Genomic DNA, 26,935 nt, shown 5'->3' on the forward strand with positions numbered 1-26,935 from the left:
GGATGACAGTCACCAATTCTGGTCCATAGTCAGGAAGCATGGGATGCATCAAAGTGCCCTGTAGACGGTATGCTGTCACTATTGCCGCTGAACAAGGACGCTGTACCTGTGAGAAAAGGAAAGGAGGGATCCCTTCCAACTTGGAGTTGCACAAAACCAGCAGGGGAAAATGCCCCCCTCTAGAGCAGGAAGGCTGCCTATTGGGTAGCTGTCTCCAGCAGTGGATCTCTCAAAAATAGCCACAGGGAAGAGGATCCCTGTTCTGACAAGGAAAAGTTCCAAAAAATTCCAAAGACCCCTTTCTCCCTTCATCTGAATTTGAAAAATTAGAACTGAGAAACTCATCATTCCTGTACTCATCAGTCTACAAGGATGGGCAGATATAAAAAAATAACAGGATATATGAAAAACTCATTCAAATAAAGAGAAACAATGAGAAATCAGGTAAGTACCTCCCATGAAACAGAATTATTGCCAAAAGAGAGAAAATTCTAAAAAATATCTGGTTTGTACTTTCAATGAGATTCAAGAGGCTAAGTCATCTCTGAAAAGGGAACCATGGGAGATTAGAAAAGGCTACTTTCAAAAGAAAAATATAATTACGAAATTTAAAAATCCACTGGAAACAATGAACACTAGGATGGATAATTCAGATAACAATTAGGAAATTAGAAGACAAACCTGAGAATTTTTTCTGGCAATTAAGGCTGATATTTATATATTGATTAGGGCTGAAGTGAATGCTTAATATACCATTAAGAAAAATTCAGGGCATGTGGGTGGCTCAGTCAGTTGAGCATCCAACTCTTGATTTTGGCTCAAGTCATGATCTCATAGTTTGTGAGATCGAGCCCCATGTCGGGCTCTGTGCTGACAGTGTGGGGCCTGCTTGAGATTCTTTCTCTCCCTCTCCCCCCACCCCGACCCCACCCCACACTCACTCTCTCTCCCTGTCTTAAAAATAAATAAATAAACTTAAAAAAAAGAAAAATGCATCTCACCAAAATTAACATACAACATGAAAGGAAGGAATATCACAACATATATACCAAGAAACACATATTATGATCCATCTTATATAAAAAGTTCTTATAATTCAATAAGAAAATGAGAGGCAAAAATCAGGACACAGCCATTTGTAAATACAAACAAATGGCAATATACAAATGAAACTATTCAACATAATTAGTAACAAAGTATGTATGATAATGAGTATTATATAAATATGTATAATTAGTAACAAAATATGTATAATCCTTGCATTATATCTTTGAAATTTACAATACCAGGTGTTGACAAGTGTGGGTGAAATGAGAAGCATCACACAGCACTGGTGAGAATGTAAATTGAAAAAAATTGCAGAACAGTTTGGCAAATGCTTTAATAATACATATGTTCTCAAAGCCATCAATTCCAGGATTAGAGATTCCTTAGGAAATAATGAAAGCTGTGCATAAAGGTTTTGCTGCAAGGATTTTGGCTGTAGAATTATTTACATAGGTAAGCATTACACATCTTATAGTAAGGAAATAATTCTGTAAGTGGAGGCAGATCTATAGAATGGACCACAGAAAATGATGTTGCCCAAGATGAGTGATTTATAGGGAGAAGTGTTCATTACACATGGTTAGGTGAAAAATGCAAAAGCTGCTAAACACTATGTCCGATAAGATTTCATTTGTGCTTCATACACACATACGTGAGCACAGACACACGCACAATCACATGTACACAATACAGACACACAGAGAAGAACCTCTTAATCAATAGTGATTATTCCTGGGCAGTGGGATTCTGGATAATATTTTTTTCTTATTTACATTTTTCCAATAATTATTCAATTTATAATAACCACTAACACTTACTGAGTGCTTACTATTCAGCAGACACTGGGCACTTCACTGATATTAATTATTTTAGTATTATAGCACTCCTATGACATAATTACCACTATTATCTCCAAATGAGGAAAGGAGTCAGAGAGGCAAAGTAAGTTGCCCAAGAGTGCACAGCGAGGAAATGATGGAGCAGAGATGTTAACCCAGGAAGTCTGATTCCAAAGCCTTAGTGTTTTGTTTTGGGTTTTTTTTTTTTCAAAAGAAAAATAATAAGCCAAATGACATTATTAGTAACACCAAAAGAAAGCTTAAAGAACATAATTTTAAGGTAACAATGATATAATAGTTGTCTGAAGAAGGAGAAGGAGGAGGAGAAGGAGAAGAAGAAGAAAAAGAAGAAGAAGAAGAAGGTTGGACCCTGTGCTGACAGCTCAGAGCCTGGAGCCTGCTTCAGATTCTATCTATCTGTCTCTCTCTCTGCCCCTGCCCCACTCACACTCTGTGTCTCTCTCTCGAAAATAAACATTAAAATGTTTTTAAAAAGAAGAAGAAAAGGAAGAAGAAGGAAAATGAAATAGGATGGAAAAAAAACCCTCAGAATCAGAAACACCATGATGAAAACATGGCAATTATGACCATAAACATTAAAACGTTTCCCTATGGAAAAGAAGAAAGACTTTCAGATTCAGGGTTTGTTTTGTTTTGTTTTGTTTTATGTCCAAGAACACACCGCTTGCTATACCAAACAAAAGGACTCAGATTAAGCAGAAGAAAACGCACAGGGTCCATGAGGTAAGCTGTATTCACCACTCTGCAACCAAAGGTGGCAGGTTAAAAGGTAAATCAGATGTCCTCATTCCTTGGCTTCTCAACTTACTCCTGTGGGCAGAAGACAAAGTTCCTAAGAGGCCCCCATGGTATCTGCCGAGCATTCCCCCCAATCCTGCCAGTCCTTGTCCCCCACCACTACCCCGTTTTCAGATCCAGCTTCAGCCACATAGGTCACTTCTCTGCCCCTCAAGCCTGCTAGGGATGCTCCTGCTTCAGGGCCTTTGCACTTGCTGTTCTCGCCATCTGGGACAATCCCTTCCTAGACCTCCACATGTTCACTCCCTCACCCCCCCTTCAGGCCTTTGCCATATGTCACATTTTCAGTGTGTCCTTTCCTGGGAACTGTATTAAATAAATCAGATTATCACCACTGCCTGGCATTCCCTATCCTTGTTTCTTGTTGACTTTTCTCTATAGCATTTGTCAGCCTCAAATGTGCTATTTTTTACTACTCATCTGTAAAAATTTTGTATATTGTTCTCCAGATAAAAAGAAAACTCTGTGAACACAAAGATTCTTGCCTGTTTGCTCACCAAACTCTCCTCAGTATATAGGTACTCACGATGTATATCCACTGAAGAAATGTCAGCCACAAGGCAAAACCATGGGCAAAGAGTATCTATGGCAACAGATATAATTCAGTGTTGATAGAAGTCATTTTTGAAAATAAGTCTTGAAGAGTCATGTGGTCAGTGATGATGCCACACACATATAAGACCAAACCCATCAAATGAAATCAGATGTTTGAATAAATCATTACTGGGAGAACCTTAGAGAGCACTATACATTTTGGTCAGATGAAACAAATAAAAAAATAGGAAGGCATAAGAGATCTAGATATTATATTAAGATGGAATTAATAAACACTGAAACGCATGCCCTACAAGTAGTAAATATAATCTCTGTATTGAAATGTGAACATTTAGCAACAATGAACTAAGCTAAATTGGAAAGAAAGAAAGGGGAAGGGTGGGGAGGGCACAGGCCATATTCTCTGACCATAAAGTACTGTACTGTCATTTGACATTATTAATGAAAAACAAAACAAAAAGCTAGCGTCAGAGGTTTCCAAAATGCCTAAATAAAAGCACGCTTGAAAGGAAATTAAAAACACAAGTGCAGACCTTGAACAAGCAACAAAGGCTGGAACTCAACATATCACGAGTTGGAGGAAATCTTGATTCTCTCTAATGCTTGTTCTTTATTCTTGGAGAGCGGAGTCAGTTCAGAGAGGAAAAATAAATTAGCGCAACGTTCAACTGAAATTCAAAGGCAACGACCCAACAAACCCACAGAAAACAAGAACACCGAAACGCAGAATTGATATGTAAATCCCAGAGCTCCTTCTTTGCAGAAAAATAAACCACAGCAAAACAGAGGAACCTCTGGAAAACAAGGGGAAGGAAAGGAGACAGCAGAAACAAAGTTAGAAACAAAGGAGCGGATCTGACGACAGATGCGGGGCTGGTGGCAAAGCAGCAGATGAGGGGCCTGAGGCTGGCACACCACATCTGGGAGCTCTCACAGCTGCCGCTGTTCTGTATCTGTCACGTGGTCTCCAATCGCCACGCAACAGAAGAGCGGGGAGAGCTCAGTCCCCGCCAGATGGGGAAACTGAGTCTCCGAGACCAGATGTAACTCACCCAAGATCACATGGGGACAAGAATGCGAATTTCTAGAATTTGATACATTTACAGCCAAGACACCAGCATAGATGTGTTGGCCCTGAATCTGAAGAGGACATTTATTTGCAAAAATCCCAAAGGAGATTTTATTTAGCAAAAGTTCCCTCCTCTAATTTCGTCGGCTTCACGATTCTCCTAGAAGGGGCATGAGCGGGGCTGGAATGATCTCTGATGGATGGAATCATAACTGCTGAGAAGGCTATAGTACAGAGACGTGACGTGATACACCTGAAGTCACAAAGCATCCATCCCCTTAGGAGACCCAGGGTCCAAACCCACCCATCTACTCTCTAAGCCTCTGCCAATCCCCGTCCCAGCAGGTGGAATGTGGTGTGCATGAGCTTAGGCCCTGGCATCGTAAAGACCTGGGCCCAAACTCAAGCGCGTCACTTACAAGCTGTGTGTCCCTTCACACATTGCTCGACTACTCTGATCCCAGGAACGACGATGCACCCAGAACTGGTGGGACAGTTGAAGGATGATGAGGTGTACATGCGGGGATAGTTTGGACTTGGTCCTTCTGTCCTCCCTGTGCTCTGCTGTCTGTTTCCAGGGGGTCGATGGGGGCAGGCATGGGACCAAGGAAGGAGTGGCACCTGTAGGAGAGAGCCCTGCCCTGTGGGCCTGAAGAACCACGAGAAGAGAGCAAGGAGAGGGTAAAAGCAGAGGGGCTCTGCCCCACCTTCTCCCTGAGCCCTGGACACAGACCTACGTGGAGGGCCAAACGTCACAGGAGCAGCAGGCCAGGGAAACAGGGAGAAACCAGACGGCACTCTGGGTCCCCGTGCAGGAGACAGAGATGATGCTCCAAAGCCAGGGAAAGGACCCGTCCTGCCTCAGCGGGCACAGGTTCAGGGACCAGGTAGGATCGGCCGCTTCGTGGCAGTGAAGCCCAGAAGGCACCATATGCAGGATGGTCCCCTTCTCCTCGCCACCAGGAGGTCACAGAACCACGTAAGAAAAGTCTGGGTGCATTATAGAAAATAAAGAAGCTATTATGGGTACCTGTGTATGACTTCAGGACACCTGGAAAGTGATCAGCACAGAGTCTGGCATCCAGTACAAGTCGATAAGTGGTAGCTATTGTTCTTGTAATTACTATTATTATATTCTCTCTCCTGTCTCACTTAGACCCCGTAGGGTTGTGCATCCTTTCTCTTTAACCTCTTTACTCCTGACTTAAAGAGAAAGGAACATGCAATCTGTCAGTAGTGACAATGGCAGCATGCAAAGTCAGATCATCCACATGCTAAGAAAAATTACCCATGTTTTTGTCATGAATGGAGGTTGTTACTTTGTCAGATGCTTTTTTTTTTTTTTTTGCATCTATGATCCTGTGAGTTTATCATTTCTCTTGTCGATGTGATGCATCACACTGATTGATTTGCGAATACTGAACTACCCTGGCATCCCTGGGGTATATGCCCCTTGATTATCGTGAATGATTTTTTTAATGGATTATTGGATTTGGTTTGCAAGTATTTTGCTGAGGATTTCCGCACCTTCGTTAAACTTGGGAAAATGGCAAAAAGATGGCAGTGTGACCTTTCACTGTCACGTGAGAGTATTTTCTAATTAATTCTCCTTCCTCACTTCTACTTATTAGTTGTTACTATTTTTTTAAATTTTTTTTTTAACGTTTATTTATTTTTGAGACAGAGACAGAGCATCAACAGGGGAGGGACTGAGAAAGAGGGAGACACAGAATCCGAAGCAGGCTCCAGGCTCTGAGCTGTCAGCACAGAGCCCGACGCGGGGCTTGAACTCACGAACCTCGAGATCATGACCTGAGCCGAAGTCGGACGCTTAACCGACTGAGCCACCCAGGCGCCCCAAGTGTTGCTATTATTTAGTCTTGTTACTTATAAGCCACAGTCAAATAGGACCCAGATGGCCTCCCAACTCTGCAAAGATAGACACTAACTTCTAGAAGTTTTTTCCAGTCTGGAGCGCCTGGCTGGCTCAGTCGGATGAGCATGCAACTCTTCATCTCTCTGGGTTGTGAGCGCCTCGGTGGCTCAGTCGGCTAAGTGTCCAACTCTTGATTTGGGCTCGGGTCATGATCTCAGTCTGTGAGATCGAGCCCCACATTGGGCTCTGTCCTGAGTCTGGAGCCTGCTTGGGATTCTCTCTTGCCCTCTCTCTGCCCCTCTGCAGCTCAAGTGCTCTCCCTCTCTCTCTACCCCTCTACCCACCCCCCTAAAATAAATAAATAGACCTAAAAAAATAAAACAAAATCTTAAAAATATATATAAAAAAGAAGTTCTTCCAGTCCGGTAGACGGATGCCCTCCGTGGTTGTGATTTCATTGCCCTGGTTACCAGCTAGTGTCACCACTAATTTAGCAACGTTATGTCAGCATTCCTGTGTCTCCTGGCATACCAGGATCAGCTTCTCAAACCTTCAGAATCAGCCATTCATCTTCCTGGCTTCCAATTTGTGAGCTAAGGAAAACTGTGACAAATGCTCATTATCTATTTTTTGAGAATGAATGTTGTTAACCATTTGTGAGCTGTGCTTGAACACACCTTATTACTACAATTCTTTTAAAAAAATTTTTTTTACGTTTATTTTATTATTGAGAGACAGAGTGAGACACAGCATGAGCCTGGGAGGGCAGAGAGAGGAGGAGACACAGAATCCGAAGCAGGGTCCCGGCTCTGAGCTGTCAGCACAGAGCCCAACACGGGGCTCAAACCCACCAACCGTGAGATCATGACCTGAGCTGAAGTCGGATGCCCAACCGACTGAGCCACCCAGGCGCCCCTCCTATTCTTACTTTTATACACACTTAGCTTCTGTCCTCCTTCACAATCGTTAATAATTGATTACTAGTTATTCCTGACATTTCCTCTTCCCTTCCGGAAGCTAAGCTCCATGAGGGCGTGTTTGTCTTATACCTGACGGATCTCTAGTGACGCAAATGGAATGGAGACTCAGTATCTATTTGGATAAAAGTCTACAATAAGGAGGACAGACATGGAAGTTGTAAGGTGAACAATGGGAAGAGAGTGGAGTCCAGATGCTACATTCTCTTTCTTGCTACACCAGTTGGATTCTTATTTTCTTGCACTTGTAACTGAAAAAGCCCTGAATGAAGGCATTCAGAAAGGAGACCATTTCTCTTAAAGAGATAAGAGCATCCACTAACCCCTGCTTTGCCCAAAGCTATGGTGCCAGGTTAGACTACGTATTCTGACTCCTTTCCTCAGATGATAGAGAAACTGTTGCCCAGGGGGCTTACCCAGCCTCTTTGCTGGGAATATGGGAGCAAGGATTTTTTTTGCCACAAGAAGGGAACAAAAGAGACCATTACAGCCTCTTCCCAGTACCTCTGTGGCCAGGCTTGGTAGGCGGGCCCAATGGAGTAGTATCTTCTTACGAAACCAGAATCTGGCAGTGGATTGCAAATATCTTTAGGGTATATCATGAGAGCCACGTTAGCACCCATGGGGCCAGCCAAGACATAGAACTGCGTCAAGTAGGACAGACAGAAAACAATAGAATAGTGAAGACTATAGCAAACAGAAAATCCGTGTCCTGTCTGGAGGGGGCATTAACGACTCACCTGTTCTCAACCGTTGCCTTCTAGGCCCAGTTGTCCAGGTATTTCTGGTTTTGCAAGCCAGAAGTCCAGACTTCTATGGAAAGTGTTCTGATTTTGAAAATACTAGCGAGTGATTTTTTTTTTTTTTTTTTAAGCACGAGGACCAAATAAAACATATATGTGAGGTAGGTCCAATCTACCAGCCATCACTCTGTGACTCTGCCTTCGTATTTCATTTTAGGAGGAAAAGGAAAACATTGTTCCCACGTTCGATGGACCAAGCTGTGTGGTAGCTTTCAAAGCAAAATCCCCCTTACCAGCCATCAACACCGGCTTTCTGCAGTTCGGAAATCCCAAACGACAAAGATCCCATGAAGTCGTTCCTGCTGGTCAGATCCCAATCCCAAATCTCTACAGACAGCCTTCTGTCTTTGTCCGATTCTTTCAGTTGGCTGCAAAGGGAAAGAAGAGAGAAGTCAGAGGAGGTCACAGTGATTTTGCAAGCAGATGAAATGTTTAAGAGGACAAGGCCCCCGAAGGTAGGAATTTTTAAAGAGTACAAGATGTTGCAAGAAACGTATTCTGTTTCCAATTCCAGAGGAGATCCCCAGGGAGGGAGAGGCTTTGCCAGTTTGCCAGGCTGTGGCTTAACCGAGCAGAGGACCTAGGCCAGCTCTGACAGAAACAGTTCTAGCTACTCCTGCTGCCTTATGTCTTAATAGAGCTCGTGGTGTTCAGGAAACCCTGCTGCCACAGTCACTCTAAGAAATGCGGATATCAATTATATAATTGCGCGAGTGTTTGCACACGCGTGAGTTCGCGTGAGGCTGAGGACGTGCACAGAGGAAAAAGTCTCGTTGGTGCTGGTCAGGGCCAATGGTTCTGAGGCGCATCCTTGAATGAGGCTGAGATGGGCCCCCAGTTTTGCCCTGAGAGAGGAGCGAGGGGATGGCCGTTCCCACAAGCAGTCATGCTTTGGGCCCACAGTCCTGGCGAGTCAGACTGTTGGAAGCCGAATCCCCCTCAACCCCGTATCTTCTGGGGGGACTCTGGCCACATTCTTTAGCCTCCTCAAGCACCATTGGTTATTGGGGATGAAATTGCCAATGGAGTTAGATCACTGAATATCGTGCTTTTTATAACCACGATATGTTCAATAAATATCGGTTCACGTAACTAACACTCGTGGGCCCAAATGCATCAAAAAGTGGCCCCAGGTTCTTGGAGCACTAGCCAGGGAAGACCCTCCATGGAAGCTGGCAGAGAACTCCCAGCAGGCTTCAGCCTCAGCACATGCATATCTACAAACTGAGTCCTAGAGGGGTTATCACCACACCCTATGCGTTATGTCCCACTGTTCACAGAGACCACTTCTCCCACAACTTGCCTTCACCTAGCAACACATCACACTATTTTCTATCCCACCCACTCCCCACACCACAGACATTCTCAACTCTATTAAAAAAAATAAGTTCCAATTTTTACTTGGCTTGCAATGCAAAAATGCATATGGAGGGGGAGGAAGAGAAGGGAGGCGGGGGAGAGGGAGAGAGGGAAGGAGGGAAGGGAGGAATGAAATGGAAGCTAGGAGAGGCACTCCCCGATCTCAGGTGGCCCACAGGCCAACCTCCACCACCCGCGCTGGGCGTAATAATTTTAACTCACAATCTGAATGTCTCATTCCACTCGGGGTTGAGGGAGCATTTGATGGTTTTGGTCTTCTGCTTGCTCTCGCTCTTGGGGTCAGGAATCAGTTTCAGTTTCACATAAGGGTCTGACAAGCCATTGGGGTCCATAGGTACAAGGTTTTTAGCATCTCTTACTGGAAACAGAAAAAGCAGTTTCAGCATTAATAGCCCCAAAATGTTTTTGCATCAACCAGTGAGGGTTGTAGAACGTCCGGAAGAGTCCTTAGCATCACACTTACTGGGAGGTGTAACTTATCAACATCAATAGCTAAGAAGCATACAAAGTGAGATAAACTGGTAAGATGCAGCCTCTGCTCCATATCGGTTCCAAACTGATTTCTGACTTTCATACTGCTCTACCCACTGTGCCTCCGAGATTAGTTGTACGTTCTCTAAGCTTGCTTTCCACAAAGCCAACAAGAGAGATTGGCTTCTTTCATGGAGCATGTTTTCAAGGTTCATCCATGTTGTAACATGTTTCAGTACTTAATTCATGGCTGAAGATCATCCCCTTGTGCGGATAGATCAAATTTTGTTTATCCATTCATTGGTTGAACATTTAGATTGTTTCCACTTTTTGGCTATTGTGAGTAGTGAAGCTATGAACATCTGTGTACTCTGCCCTAAAAGGTCACAAGTTGTATGGTTGCATTTATAGGAAATAATCCAGAACAGGTAAATCCACAGATACAGAAAGCAGACCAGTGTCTGCCAGGAGCTGGTGGGTAGGGGGAATGGGAATTGACTATTTAATGGGTGAGGGGTTTCCTTTACTAGTGATAAAGTTTCTTGAAACTAGATACAGGTGGTGGTTATACAGCCCCGTGAATGTACTAAATGCCACTGAACTATACGCTTTAAAATGGTTAATGATGGGACACCGGGTGGCTCAGTTAGTTAAGCATCTGACTCTTGATTTCAGCTCAGGTCACGGTCTCATAGTTCACGAGATTGAGCCCTGTATCAGGCTCTGCACTGATGGTGCAGAGCCTGCTTGGGATTCTCTCTCTCCCTCTTTTTCTCTCTCTGCCCCTCCCCTGCTCATGCTCACTTGCTCTCTCTCTCTCTCTCTCAAAATAAATAAATAAACTTTTAAAAAATGGTTAATGGCTAATTTTATGTTACATGAATTTTACCTGGATTCAAAAAGCAAAAGCTAAAAAAGAAAGAGTTGCCCTCCAAACCAAGGTGCACCTGTCATCCCCAGACAGCCCAGAGAGAAGGCTGGAAAAATATCACAGCATTACAGGTAGACTTCACCCTCAATGCAGAACACCCTGAGTAAAGGAGGCTGTAAGACCAGCTTAAAGAAGAAAGGATTCAGAGGGTCAGTAGTGTAGACGCAACTAGCGACAGGAAGGACGAGGTGGAGTAAGACATCAACTTACAGAAACAGGAAGAGGTTAGCTAGGAGTCAATTTGAAAGTCAGTAATGTAGGTAGCCAAGAGAAGGAGACAGGAAAATGGGAGTTGTGCAGGTCTTAAGGATACAGTGCCAACCATCTCACTTATGATAGAAAAATCCAAAGTATTATATTAGCAGATTGAATCAAGCAATGTAACAGAAGGCTAATATAGAATGACTCCTACCAGGAATGCAAAGATGGTTCAATCTTAGAAAAATCTATTATTAAAAATTTTTTCATTATATGTATAGGTCAAAGGAGCAAACCATAGGATCACTGCAATTAGCCAGAGATAGCAGGAAATTTTCTTCACGTGATAAAGGCTATCTGCAATAATAGCTCCATAGTTAATGATAAATGCAGCCCCATTAAAGTCTGGAATGAGACAGACATTCATTACCACAGCTATTATTCGACATTTTTTCCTAAGTGTTCTGTAAGTGCAATAATATAATAGAAACAGAATATTGGAAAGTAGGGGATAGAGCACCTCCTCATCTCTTATCACCTTTGCTTCTACCCTATTACAGTCACCTCCTCCCTGAAGTTTATCATCCCAGAAATTACACCACTTTCCCAGTCTCTGTTTCGTGTACCCTGCAATCCTATGCTCCTTCCTGTTTTTCCACTTCATTAACCCTAGTACCCCACTGCAACAAGTCTTATACCACCAGTCTGTTGAGCCAATATTATTTTTAATTTGTTTTAAGAGAGAGAGAGCAGTGGAAGAGAGAGAATCATAAGCAAGCTCCATGCTCAGCAATGTTCATTCTCAGGTTGTTCAATCCCACAACCCTGGGATCAGGACTGAGCAGAAATCAAGCTGCTCACTCAACCAGCTGAGTCACCCAGGCGCCCCTGAGCCAATATATACTTAGCCTAGTTTCTCCTCCCTATTTCCTCTTGCCTTTACTTAATTCACCCCCAGCCTAGAGTTCATAGTGCATTATAATCACTCTCTTGGAAACACCCAAAACTCGCTTGCTTGTGCCTCTTTCTTTCCATTTTATTTATCTGGAAACAAAAAACACAAACAAACAAAAAACCCAGCACTACTTAAATTCAAAGATCTTTCCTTTATTTTCCTACAACCAAGCCGCAGACCATTGCTGGTGTGAGTGGAGGTAATGACATCTGACTTGTCTAAGAGTATATCACTAGTAATGGGTTAGGACCGAATAAATGAGATGGAAAGGGGGCTGGGAGGACTTCCGGGGGAGTGACAAAGGGCCCCAGGACACAAGCTGTAAGTTATTCTGCACGGATGCATTTCTGCACTCCAGCATATGGCCTTTGCTTCCACTTATCCACAGGCTGAATTCTCACTCCATCTCATCCTCATGCAGGTTGTACCTCATTCTTGCACCCAAAGCAAGAACTTTTCCTCTTTGACTTCGACTCAGTGAAGGTCGATAAGCAGGTCCCCACGAGGCATTAAGAATTCTGCTAGGCACTGGGGACACGGGGACACAGGGACAACATCAGATGTCGATCCTGTCCCCAAGGAATATAGAAAAACAAATGTATTCAAAGTATAGCTGATTGCTAATGAGTCGGTAGCCAGGTCACATAGTGTGGTGGATACAGGCTACAGTATGTCAGGGTCTTGCCTAGAAGCTACTTTACATTTCAGAACCATTCAATCGGATGCAGAATATACACATTTAGGAAAAAACCTGGCACCCAAGGAATGGTCAATAAATGCCACCTATTGTACTGCTATTTTAGTGTTATCATGCCTCATATTCAGTGTCTTCTCTTATTGTATTTGTCCATTTTTATTATGAAGACTTAACCATTTCCAAATGGACTGATATCAAACAGCACCACTTCTGGAGCTTTTTCTTTGCGAAAGATGCATCTGAGCTTTCCACGTGAACCTCTCCAGAGTGCTGCTCAAACCTTAGTGTGCAGAAGAGTCACCCACAGGGCTTGTGAGACACATATCCCCGAGACCCACTCCTACAGATGGATTCTGATTGAGTGAGTCTGGAGTGAGAGCTGCTCATTTGTTTTTCCAACACGTTCCCAGGTGATGCTGCTGCGGGTGGTCCATAGAGCACACAGGAAGTAAAGCTTTTCTAGAGGATGTAATTTCTTCAGATCCCCATGCATTTTCCCCATCGAATATAATCTCCAACTGTTACTTCTTCTCATTTATGGAGCCTTCCAGGGAAAATAGCATACACCAGTTTCCAGGCTGGGATCTTGTAATGCCGCATCTATCACATAGGGAGCTGCATAAAAATCTGATCTGAGACGCCCTGAAGCACCAGAAACTTGTCTGTCTGGTTGATCGGCAATACATATGCAAGTGCGAACAGCTCACTTCTCCTCTCTCTTCCAAGGCCGACACCCCTGTCCCTCACTCTCTGTTTCATGAACTGACACCAAAGAACCATCGCCAGAATGTTCTTCTATTGTAAGTTTACAACTTCACAGCTCTTTACAGAACAAGTGTGTGCTGTATTCTTGAGCCGATCTCACAGTTAACAGTTTAAGAATGACCTCTCCTTGGGCATCTACTTCTGCCGAACCCAACATCTGTGACAGTGATATGACTGTACCTCTTCCCCAGACCTTATAGATCCTTTCTTCCCCTTGCGTCCTTTTGGGTTGATCCTCTACTGAAAAGGTCAGAACTCTCTGTGGAAAAGAATGGAGTGGAACTGATTCTGGGGCTGTGGCATTCACATCTCAAGAGCCCTAACTACTAAAACCACCATATCATGAGCTGTTGACAGTAGCTGCGGGCTAACAGCCAGAGGCCTGTCCCTCCTGAAGCTTTTCAAAGTAGAGTCCTGTTTCCCAGCCACAATGTATTGAGGAAGCAAATCTCTCTAGACCACACTTGGCGAGACTGACTTTGATTTTTCTTGATAAATGTTTCTTTACTATCTTTGTTGATATCCAGCCAGCCCAGATGGTACAAAATGCTTCACACAAAGCAGAAATAGCAACCTTCCCCCCTGGTGGAAGTTTGCTAAATGTACAGAAGAAAAGTGTCCTGATCCAGAGAACACTGCTCGTCTTGGACATGAAGCAGGTCGGCGGGGGGTGGGGGGTGGGGAGGGAAGGTCTGGTTGTTTCCATCAAAGGGTCTTCAGAGCAAAGGAGGCCTTCTGCATTCTGGTGGAAGCTACCTAAGACAGTGCTGAGTCCATAAAAAAACAGCACTACTGTTAACTATTTTCCTAAGAATTGTTCTTCAACCAAGAACTTTCCTACTCTTTCCCCTGACCCTCCCCCCACCCAAAATACAACTCTCTATTGGAAAAGTCTGAATAATTGTGTTGCTTTAAAGCCTCTATCTCACACTGTGGGAGATAAGCAGGAGCTTCTCTTCATCAACTCCTTTAAAAGGCACTTCCTTCAACATTATGAGTCCTCACTTGTCCTCCCTGTGTGCCCTTACAACAGTTCTTGAAAGTACTGCCCACTATGATGACAGCACAGAGGAGGAAATACTGAATGCCCCTCCACAGGGGAAGCATAGATAATCCATAGCACAGTCATACTGTGAAATCCTGTGCACAGGTTAATAATATGAACTAACTATATGCGTTAACACGTTGAACAAAATGGCAAGGTGAAGAGAGATGATCACAGTGTAAAGCTTCTTTTTTTTTTTTTTTTAAGAAAAACGTCTGTGCCCACCAGTGGTTCAGTTGCGGAAAGGTGGATCTCTGCTGTGAGTTACATAATAGCATTGGGTCAATGTTATATTTCCTGGTTTGGATAACAGTACCATATGCCCATGTAAGAGGATGCTTTCGTTCCTAGGAAATACACACTCAGATATTTAGGGCCAAGGGAACCATGACTCCAACTTACTCTCAGATGGTTCAGAAAAAAATATTTACTAGAATGATAAACCAAATGGGGCAAGATATAAACGACTGGCTAATCAGGTAAAGAGTATACAGATGTTCCTTGTACTAGTCTCACAACTTTTCTGTCATTTTGAGATTACGGCAAAATAAAAGGATTTGAAAGACAGGGGCCTCCAAATCTTCAAGGGAGAAGTACAATAAAATACATTTTCTGATGAGCACCAGGTGATGTATGGAAGTGTTGAGTCACTATATCATATGCCAGAACCTAATAATACTACACTGTATGTTAGCTGACTGGAATTAAAATAAAAACTTAAAAAAAAAAAAACAACCACGACCCAGCAATTGCACTACTAGGCACTTATCCACGGGATACAGGTGTGCTGTTTTGAAGGGACACATGCACCCCCATGCTTATAGCAGCACTATCAACAATAGCCAAAGTATGGGAAGAGCCCAAATGTCCATCGATGGATGAATGGATAAAGAAGATGTGGTGTATGTGTGTGTATGTATGTGTGTGTGTGTGTGTGTGTGTATATATGGAGTATGGAGTATGGAGTATGGAGTATGACTCGGCAATCAAAAAGAACGAAATCTTGCCATTTGCAACTACGTGGATGGAACTGGAGGATATTATGCTAAGTGAAATTAGTCAGTCAGAGAAAGACAAAAATCATATGACTTCACTCCTATGAGGACTTTAAGACACAAAACAGATGAACACGTGTGAATGGAAGCAAAAATAATATAAAAACAGGGAGGGGGACAAAACAGAAGAGACTCATAAATGGAGAACAAACTGAGGGTTACTGAAGGGGTTGTGGGAGGGGGGATGGGCTAAATGGGTAAGGGGCATTAAGGAATCTACTCCTGAAATCATTGTTGCACACTATGCCAACTAATTTGGATGTAAATTTTTAAAAATTAAAAATAAAATTTAAAAAAAAGACAAACAACAACAACAAATTTTCCACAAAGTCGTGTATGAATTTAAATATCTAGATAAGAATCTGGAAGGATATACCCAAAATTTACTTAATGTAATGATTATATGTGAGGAAGAGGGGAAAAAAACCTAGTTTGGGGGTTGTGGGCAAAACAGATTTCAGCCTTGTCTGTCACATTCTGAATTTATCACAAAGAGAAAGCATTTTGGTATTAATAGCATTTTTTAAACTAAATTAAAAAAAAAAAAACACACACAACTCGGTTGTGCACTTCCGGCCTCCAAGAACCCACCGCTCTGGCCTTCAGAGACCCCGTCCTTGTTCCCCAAGACCACACAGCAATTTGGGTCGGCAGAGTGAGGCTCACAAACTCGTGGTTTGAATCACAGAACCTTTGGTGAACCATGCACAGACGCAGGATGACCTCACTGAGATCAGATGGACCCCCTCAGCACCCACCCCAGGAGGAATGGAGCAGAGAAACAAAACAGGTAAAAAACAAAAACAAAAACAAAACAAGTGCAGAGCCCATTTTTTGCTATCCTGCCCCACCCCTCTCCTATTCCAGTGACCCCCTGGTGGCTGACGGTTTACCTGGGCCTTTGGTTAACCCCAAATCCCTCCCCATTTCCCTGCCACACTGTCTCAAGTTGCAAGCTTCCCTGGCCTTTGCTCTAAAGTCTACCCCTGGATCCGTGTCCCTTTGATTCCCGTTCACTTATTACTTCCTCTAACCCCAAGGTTAGAGGCTGTGGCTTTTGTGAGCCCTGGATCCATTAGAATCCTCCTCCCATAGGTATCTTAACTGGCCATCCTCTGTGGCCTCATCTGATGGGTTCTAACTGGTAAGCAAGCAAACCTGGGGTCTTTGGGCAGCACACATGCAGCATCTAAGTCACCCCAAGTGCGTCGTGACCAAGGGCTCCCGGAACAGCTGGCTTCCTGTCACTGCTGGCAGGGGCACAGTTATCACACATCTTATTATCTGTGTTGAGACAGACTTCCAGCTGGGACCGTCACAGTGTCTGTCTAGAAGACAGCCTGTCAAGCCATGGCAAGTGATGATCAGGGTGGAGCATTATTGCCGATGAAATCAGGAACTAAGTTAGCAATGCTCAGACTTTGGAGTCAGACACATCCAGGTTTGAATCCTGCCTCTGCCATGACTCTCATTAACTGGGTGACCTTGGTTAAAAGGCTTCTCTGAGCCTTGGTTCCCGTGTCTCCAAAATGCTGGTAAAACCACAGACAACTCAGTGGGCTGTTGGATAATAGCTAGGGCAACATTCATCCCAATTTGCCCAGGACAGCCTCAGTGTATACCTGTTGTCCCTTTACTCTCAAAGTGAACTCTACTTCGGACAATGGATTTGATGGTGACTGTAAATTCGGAGGACAGTAGTGTTAGGGCAGAATGTAGAGTACGTGACAGAGGCTCAACAAATGTTGATTTCCCTTTCTCCTTGGGGAAAATTCAAATCAAATTATGTAACTATCAAATTATAATCAAATTATATCTCTGGCCTAGGAGACTATCCCTCCACTGCAATGTTCATGCAAATGAATCTGGAGAAGGTACTAAGAGAGCAACAGGTAATCTGAAACCAGATGCGACACATCTACTTGGAAGCTTCCTGTTATGACTTGCCTCTCCATTCTGATCCAGCCACCTGGAGCCTCACGTGGAATGTTTTGTCGATCTCATTGAACCCTCCGATACCTCAACTCTTTCCTTTGCTCTGCTCCATCTATGCACTGCTATGGTATGACTTCTTTCCTGACCCTGCCCATATAGAGAAACCTTCCAGTCATTCTGGCCAGGGACTTCCCCATCTTCACCACATCTAGTCTTTGCAACAACGCATCCTCTCTGCATCCCTCGGACCATCCGTGACACATGGCGTAGAGAGTGTTCCTGGAAAAAGCATCCTACGTGGGGCTTGGTACCACCATACACACACACTCTTCGTCTCCAACCACAACTTGGTCCTCCACACTTCCTGTCTGCCCTATGGGGTGTCCCTAATCAACTGTCTGTCCCATTCTCTGCAGAAACATTAGGAATTCCCATTTTTTTAATGTTTGTTTGTTTATTTAATTATTTAATTATTTTTGAGAGAGAGAAAGAGTGAGAGAGAGAACACAAGTGGGGGAGGGACAGAGAGAGGGAGACACAGAATCTGAAGCAGGCTTCAGGCTCTGAGCTGTCAGCACAGAACCCAATGTGGGGCTTGAACTCATGAACTGTAAGATCATGACCTGAGCTGAAGTTGGGCGCTCAACCAACTAAGCCACCCAGGCGCCCCTTAGGAGTTCCCATTTTTAAGGCTCTCATCAGATTCCCATTCCTTCTCATTCACTTGGTGATCTTCTGTTCCCTATGTTTGTGTCATGGATTTCTAGTTCCATTATGGAAATGTGGGCTGAGTAATTTGTGGGCATTGGTGGGCGGGCAGGATTTAATGAGGTTTCCCTTGAAAGTTAACATATCACCAATCTTGTGCATACGAGAAGATTGTCTCATTAGAGGGTACAGGCTTCAAGATAGAGATAATTAGTAATGACTCTAATAATATTATTTAAAGTCACCTATATCCATATTTTTTTAACCTGTTTTATGTGTCAAAGCCTGGCAAAGTATGTTTAAAACCCTCTAACAAGAGGTGGTTTTTTTCTGTACATTTCTTTGTTCATTTCTACTGGTTTTTGCTTTATGTATTTTGACCCTATGTTATCTGAGATTCATCACCACTTCTCAGTCTTAGAGTTACCTTGCACAATTAAAATATGCTTTGTGTACAGTTTATTATTTGTCTTGAACCCTACTTTGAATACAGGTGCTTTTCCATTTGCCCTGGCCTTTTCTCCAGGAACATCTGATACCCTTTTACCTCTGGATAAATATTGTTTGTCCTCTAATCAGGAGACTATAGATGCTGGAGAGGATGTGGAGAAACGGGAACCCTCTTGCACTGTTGGTGGGAATGCAAATTGGTGCAGCCACTCTGGAAAGCAGTGTGGAGGTTCCTCAGAAAATTAAAAATAGACCTACCCTATGACCCAGCAATAGCACTGCTAGGAATTTACCCAAGGGATACAGGAGTACTGATGCATAGGGGCACTTGTACCCCAATGTTTATAGCAGCACTCTCAACAATAGCCAAATGATGGAAAGAGCCTAAATGTCCATCAACTGATGAATGGATAAAGAAATTGTGGTTTATATACACAATGGAGTACTACGTGGCAATGAGAAAAAATGAAATATGGCCTTTTGTAGCAACGTGGATGGAACTGGAGAGTGTGATGCTAAGTGAAATAAGCCATACAGAGAAAGACAGATACCATATGGTTTCACTCTTATGTGGATCCTGAGAAACTCAACAGGAACCCATGGGGGAGGGGAAGGAAAAAAAAAAAAAAAGACGTTAGAGTGGGAGACAGCCAAAGCATAAGAGACTGTTAAAAACTGAGAACAAACTGAGGGTTGATGGGGGGTGGGAGGGAGGGGGGGGTGGGTGATGGGTATTGAGGAGGGCACCTTTTGGGATGAGCACTGGGTGTTGTATGGAAACCAATTTGTCAATAAATTTCATATACATAAAAAAAAATAAACATTAAAAAATTAAAAAAAAATAATAAAGTTACACGTTTGTGAATGAAAAGTTACTTTATATTATCAACATCATTCCATGCTCTTACCATTATCATTGAATATATGTAAGAAAATTTGACATTAAAGAATAGTAAGTTAGAAAAAAAAATATTGTTTGTCCTCTACATCTATCACTTTTTCATGATTGTATTCATTTCTTTGTCTCCTTCCTCCACCCTCTGGGAGCGATCCTTAAAATTTGTTTCCATATTACTGATTATATTTTATGCAGTAGGCATTCCTGCATTCACTGTTTCTATGCATTTTAATTTATTGTTTTAAATTACCTGGTATCATAACATGATATCCTTCTTGTTTATGCCTTCTTCTTGACCAGCTCCTTTTTCATTTCAGTCTATTGATTTATTCCCTCCTGCCTTCCCTCCCTCCCTCCCTCCCTTTCTCTCTCTCTCTCTCTCTCTCTCTCCCCCTTCTTCCCTCCCTTCCTCCTTCCTCCTTCCTGCCTATGGTATTTATTTAGTTTTTTAAACTGGCATTCAGTAAAACTGACTTTTTCTTTTGATATATAGTCCTGTGAATTTTAACACATGTATAGATTCACGTAACCAGCATCCAACCAGGATACAGTTCTGCCAACCCCTAAAAAATCCCTTGTGCTGCCGTCTGTGGCCACAACCTCCACCAACTCTCAGTGCCTGGCAACTACTGATTGTTTCCCATCACTATGGTTTTATCTTTTCAAGAATGGTACATGGGCGCCTGGGTGGCTCAGTCAGTTAAGTTTCCGACTCTTGATTTCAGCTCAGGTCATGATCCCAGAGTCATGAAATCAAGTCCTGCATCAGGCTCTTTGCTGAGTGTGGAGCCTGTTTGAGAATCTCTCCCTCTTTCCCTCTCCTCCTCTCCCCTGCTTGGACTCTCTTTCTCTCTAAAAATAAAATTTAAAAAAAGGTATATAAATGGAATCATATAGTATGCAACCTTTTGAGACTGGCTTCCTTCACTCAGCATAATGCCTTTTGAGAGTCATCCAAGTTGTATGTATGAGTAGTTAATTCCTTTTTATTGATGAGTAAGTAGTATTGTGCTGTACGGAGGTACCACCATTTGGTTATCCGTTCATGTGATGAAGGACATTTGATGAAGGACATCTGAATGGTCTCTAGTTTTTGATGATTATGAATAAAACCACTACAAATATTCATAGGTTTTTGTGTGAACATAAAGTTTTATTTCTCAAGGGTAAACTCTCAAGAGTGGCATCATTAAGCCATATGGTATATATGTACATTGCCACTGGCAATGACTGAGAGAGTTCCTCTTGCTCTGTATCCCTACCAGCACATTGTATTCACAGTATTTATTGCCATTACTATTTTAGCCATTCTAATAGGCATGTAATGGTATCTCATTGTGGCTTTAATTTTCATTTCCTTAATTTCCAATGGTATTGAATATCTTCTCAAGAATGAATTTGCCATCCTTATATTATCTTTGATGGCATATTTGTTTAAGTCTTTTGTCTTTGTTTTGTTTTTGTTTTGAGAGAGAGACAGGGAGGGAGGGAGAGCGAACATGAGGGTGGGGGACAGAAAGAGAGGGGGCAGAGGATCTGAAGTGGGCCTTGCACTGACAGCAATGATCCCAATACGAGGCTCGAACTATGAACTGTGGTATCATGACCTGAGCCGAAGTCAGACACTTAACCAATTGAGCCACCCAGGTGCTACTGGTTTGTTTTTAGTGAGGCTGGTGTTTTCAAGCTTATGAGTCTGAGAATTCTTTACTCTGGATACAAGTCCTTTGTCAGATATGTGATTTGCAAATATTTTCTTCCAGCTTGTAGCTTGTCTTTTCATTCTAGAACAGTGTCTTTTGCAGAGCAAAAGGTTTTTTTCAATTTGAATGAAGTCATTTTATAATTTTTTTCTTGAGTCATGTTTTCAGTGTCATGTAGAATTCTTTGTGTAACTCTAGGTCATAAAATTTTTCTCCTGTGTTTCTAAAGTTTCGTATCTTTACATTCTACATTTAGATCTATGATCTACTTTCAGTTACTTCTTATATAAGGTATGAAGTGAAGGTCAAGGTCCATTTTGTTTGCATATGTCTGGTCAATCATTCCAACGTCATTTGTCAAAAGACTACTCTTTTTCCATTTGTTTTTTTTTTAACTTTTTTTTTAATCAATGGGCCATATTTGTGTGGGTATATATGGACTCTCTACTCTGTTCCAGTCATTTACGTATCTATCCTTTTGCCAAAACCACAATATTCAAATGCTGAACCTTTATATAGTAAGTTTTAAGACTGTACTGTGATTCTTCCAATTTCATTTTTCATTTTAAAACAGACAATAGGGGTGCCTGGGAGGCTCATTCGGTTATGTGTTCGGTTTCTGTTCAAGTCACAATCTCACAGTTTGTGAGCTCCTGTGTGGGGCTCTGACTGAGAGCTCAGAGCCTGGAGCCTGCTTCAGATTCTCTGTCTCCCTCTCTCTCTGCCCTTCCCCCATTTGTTCTCTCTCTCTCTCTCTCTTTTAGAAATAAATAAACATTAAAAAAAATAAAACAGATAATAAAGTCTATAGTTCAATCTATAAGAACTGACATCTGTACTATGCTGAGTCTTCCAATCCATGATCATGGTATGTCTTTTCATTTATACAGATATTCTTCATTTCAGTGTTTTGTAATTTTCAGAATAAAGATCCTAGACATGTTTTGTTGGATTTATATCTAAATATTTCATTTTGGGGGAGTTACTATAAAAAATTTTTTTTTCAGTTTTGTTTCTAATTGTTTACTACTGATATATGGATTAACAATTGGAGCACATGAGTGGCTCAGTTTGTTAAGCACCCAACTCTTGATTTTGGCTCTGGTCATGATCTTGCTGTTTGTGAGTTTGAGCCCCTGCACTGTCAGTGCAGAGCCTGCTTGAGATTCTCTGTCTCTCTCTCTCTGCCCTTTCCCCACTTGCATTCTCTCTCTGTCTCTCTGTCTCTCTTTCTCTCTCAAAAATAAATAAACATAACAAATTTTAAAGGTGTTTATTAAAAAAAAAAAGAATAGAGGGGCTCCTGGGAGGCTCAGTCAGTTAAGTGTCTGACTTCAGCTCAGGTCATGATCTCACAGTTCATGAGTTTGAGCCCCCTGTCAGGCTCTGTGCTGGCAGTTCAGAGCCTGGAGCCTGCTTCAGATTATGTGTCTCCCTCTCTCAAAATAACTCAAAATAAACTCAACATGGATGAAAGACCCCACCCCCACTCATGCTCTGTCTCTGTCTCTCTCAAAAATAAACATAAAAAAATAATTAAAAAATAAAATTAATAAAAAGAATAGAAAACTTATAAAAGAAATTGAATAAGACACAGAAAAATAGAAAAATATTCCATGCTCCTCAATTGGAAGGACAAATATTGTTAAAATGTTGATACAACCCAAAGCAATCTACATATTCAATGCAATCCCTGTCAAAATAACACCAGCATCCTTCACAGAGCTAGAACAAACAATCCTAAAATTTGTATGGAACCAGAAAAGACCCCGAATAGCCAAAACAATCCTGAAAAAGAAAATCAAAGCTGAAGGCATCACACTCCCGGACTTCAAGATGTATTACAAAGCTGTAATCATTAAGAACAGTATGGTACTGGCACAAAAACAGACACTTATATCAGTGGAACAGAATAGAGAACCCAGAAATGGACCCACGAATGGATGGACAACTAATCTTTGACACAGCAGGAAAGAATATCCAATGGAATAAAGACAGTCTCTTCAGCAAATGGTGTTGGTAAGACTGGACAGTGACATGCAGAAGAAAGAGCCTGGACCACTTTCTTACACCATACACAAAAATAAACTCAAAATGGATGAAAGACCTAAATGTAAGACAGGAAGCCATCAAAATCCTCGAGGAGAAAGCAGGCAAAAACCTCTTTGACCTCAGCCACAGCAACTTCTTACTCAACACATCTCTGGAGGCAAGGGAAACAAAAGCAAAAATGAACTATTAGGACCTCATCAAGATAAAAAGCTTCAGCACATTGAAGGAAACAGCAAAACTAAAAGGCAATTGACAGAATGGGAGAAGATATTTGCAAATGACATATCAGATAAAGAGTTAGTACCCAAAATCTATAAAGAACTTACCAAACTCAACACCCAAAAAACAAATAATCCAGTGAAGAAATGGGCAAAAGACATGAATAGACACTTCTCCAAAGAAGACATCCAGATGCCCAACCGACACATGAAAAAATGCTCAACATCACACATCATCAGGGAAATACGAATCAAAACCACAATGAGATACCACCTCACACCTGTCAAAATGGCTAAAATTAACAACTCAGGCAAGGATGCAGAGAGAGAGAATCTTTTTTTGCACTGCTGGTGGGGATGCAAACTGGTGCAGCCACTCTGGAAAACAGTATGGAGTTTCCTCAAAAACTTAAAACTATAACTACCCTACGACCCAGCAATTGTACCACTAGGTATTTACTCAAGGGACACAGGTGTGCTGTTTTGAAGGGGCACATGCACCCCAATGTTTATAACAGTGCTATCGACAATAGCCAAAGTATGGAAAGAGCCCAAATGTCCATCGATGGATGAATGGATAAAGAAGATGTGGTATATATATATACAATGGAGTATTACTTGGAAATCAAAAAAAAAAAAATGAAATCTTGCCATCATGGATGGAACTAGAGGGTATTATGCTAAGCGAAATAAGCCAGTCAGAGAAAGACAAATATCATATGACTTCACTCATACGAGGACTTTAAGACACAAAACAGATGAACATAAGGAAAGGGAAGCAAAAATAATATACAAACAATGAAGGGGACAAATCATAAGAGACTCTTAAATACAGAAAACAGACAGAGTTGCTGGAGGGGCATGGGCTAAATGGGTAAGGGGCATTAAGGAAGACACTTGTTGGGATGAGCATTGGATGTTATACATAGGAGATGAATCACTGGAATCTACTCCTGAAATCATTATTACACTATATGCTAACTAACTTGGCATGTAAATTAAAAATAAATAAATAAATAAATAAATAAATAAATAAATAAATAAAAAGGAAAGAAAGGAGGGAGGGAGGGAGAGAGGGAGGGAGAGAGAGAGAGAAAGAGAGAGGGAGAGTGGGAGAGAGAAAGAAAAAGAAAGAGAGAGAAAGAAAGAAAGAAAGAAAGAGAAAGAAAGAAAGAAAGGAAGGAAGAAAATTGACATTTGTGTGTTGACTTGTATCTGGCAGCCTATTTAAACTTATTCTTTCTAGAAGGTTTTTTGGTAGACTGTGGATTTTCTACACAAACAATCATGTTATCTGTGTTTACAGCCAATTTTATATTTTCCCGTCCAATCTGTATTTATAATTTTTTTATTTCTTATTGTCTTATTGCACTGGTTAAATCTTCCAGTATGATTTTGAATACAGTGGTGAAAAGGGACATTTTTGTTTTGTTCCATAGCTTATGCAGAAAGCATGTGGATTTTCTACAGATGATCTTGATCAAGTCAAGGAAGTTCCCTTCTATTTCTAGTATGCTAAGAACTTTCATCTAAGTGGATATTAAATTTTGTCAAATGTTTTTCGGCATCAATAGATATGTTCGTGTGTTTTTTCTTTCTTTAGATTATTAATATGATGGATTACATTAATTGATTGTTTATTACTTAAACAGCCTTGTAGTCCCAGAATAAAAGTCACTTGGTTGGGGTATATTATTGTTTTTACATATTTCTGGATTTTATTTATTAATATTCAGTTGAATATTTTTGCAATTGTGTTCATAAGGAATATTTTTTGTATTTTTCTTGTACTGTTTTTGTCTGGTTTGGGTCCCAGGGTAATGCTAGCCTCATAAAATAAATTAAGAAGAGTTCCTCTTCCTCCATTTTCTAGAAGAATAAGTGTTATTTCTTCTTTAAATATTTGGTAGAATTCCACAATGTAAGTTTCATTTCAAGCACTTCTTTATCTGGATGCTGCAAATTTTGATGTGTTATATTTTCATTTTCTTCATTGGTTCAAAATATTTTCTAATTTTCCTTGAGATTCTATCTTTGAACCATGGGTTATTTGGACATTTGTTTTTTAATTTCCATATTTTCCCATGAGGCTCTACTCCCATGATTTTAATATCTACCTAAAAACTCTTTACTGAGCTATAGAACATTATACACAACTGTCTAATGTATATCTAGTATTGGATGTCCCATAAGTACATCAACTCAAAAGGTCCAATAATATTCATTATCTCCCTGTTCTCTCCCATCACCATGTCTGCTCTCCCTCTTTCAATGTCACTCTTGATGAGTGCTCAACCATCCACCCAACTGTCGAAGTGAGAAATCTGGAAATCTCCCTGGTCTCCTCCTCCTGGTGCAACCTCACCTATGACTATGTACTGTTCATTCTACCTCTTTATCACTTCATGTACCTGAGCCTTTCTTATTATCCATACAGCTACCATCTTAATAGTAATAACTGTGTCACAGGATTACTGTAATTACCAGGTTAAATTTGAAGCCTGTAAAGTGCCTGGTATTGTCCTTGGCAGGTAATGAGTGATTAGTAAATAGCAGTCGTCATCTGGTTGTAGTTTGGGCACTCATTTTTTTCTTTCCTAGTGAAATTAAGATCCTCCTAGTTGGTTTCTTGCCTACAATCTTGCTCCATCCAGCCCTTCCTCCACACCCCCACACCAAAGCGATCTTTCAAAAACTCAAGTCTGAACACATACTTTCTAAACTAAATCCTTCATAGTTTTAGAAAATCTATTAATATTATTCACTCTAAAACTAGGTCAAGGGAGAAAATAACTCCAAAAAATTACAAAAGGAAAGTGACAAAACTCAATAATCATTCTTTTTTTTTTTAACCTTTAGAAAAATGGGAATAGATGACTGCTTTTCTTGGCAAAATAAATACATCAAAGGCCTTCATCACACTTATTGGTACAACTCTAGAGGCATCTCCATTTCCATTAAGACCACAATCAAAGCATTGCCTGGGTGGCTCAGTCGGTTAAGTGTCGGACTTTGGCTCAGGTCATGATCTTGTGGTGAGTTCGAGCCCCACATCAGGCTCTGTGATGTCAGCTCAGACCCTGGAGCGTGCTTCAGATTCTGTGTCTCCCTCTCTCTCTGCACCATCCCCCCACCTCATGCTCTGTTTCTCTCAAAAATAAATAAACATTAAAAAAAATTTTTTTTAAAGACCACAATCAAATTAAGAATGCCCACCATCACTATAATTTAACATCATTCTGGGAGTACCAACCAATGCAATTACATAATAGGAAAGTATTAAGAGGCTTAGACATTGGAAAAGAAAAGACAAAATTAGCTTGTATTATCCAAATTGTATCCTAGAGAAATTCCTCAATGGTCCTGGCATGTGACTGACATTCTCCTTCTGGTTTGCAGCCTTCATAAATTTTTCCCATTTTCAATCTCTTAGTCATTCAGTGGGAATTTGGATGAAGGAGAAGTTAAATATATGGTCTCAGCTGAACA

General features: G+C 41.5%; 1 protein-coding gene across 2 annotated transcripts in view; it reads right to left on the minus strand.

Moving 5' to 3' along the window:
• The window catches only part of PRKCB (protein kinase C beta), a 333,238-nt gene that overhangs the window by 97,504 nt on the left and 208,799 nt on the right, over positions 1 to 26,935 (minus strand). For both annotated transcript variants that reach the window (XM_047087202.1, XM_047087201.1), the window contains exons 6-7: positions 9,567 to 9,723; positions 8,219 to 8,353 (exon numbers count right to left, since the gene is read on the minus strand). In XM_047087202.1, the coding sequence (XP_046943158.1) occupies positions 8,219 to 8,353; positions 9,567 to 9,723 (292 nt within the window). The remainder of the gene's footprint in view (positions 1 to 8,218; positions 8,354 to 9,566; positions 9,724 to 26,935) is intronic.

This window comes from Lynx rufus, unplaced genomic scaffold, assembly GCF_022079265.1.
Source record: "Lynx rufus isolate CCGP_SWC_20201006 ecotype Redwood Valley unplaced genomic scaffold, mLynRuf1.p SCAF_23, whole genome shotgun sequence".
Lineage (NCBI taxonomy): Eukaryota > Metazoa > Chordata > Mammalia > Carnivora > Felidae > Lynx > Lynx rufus.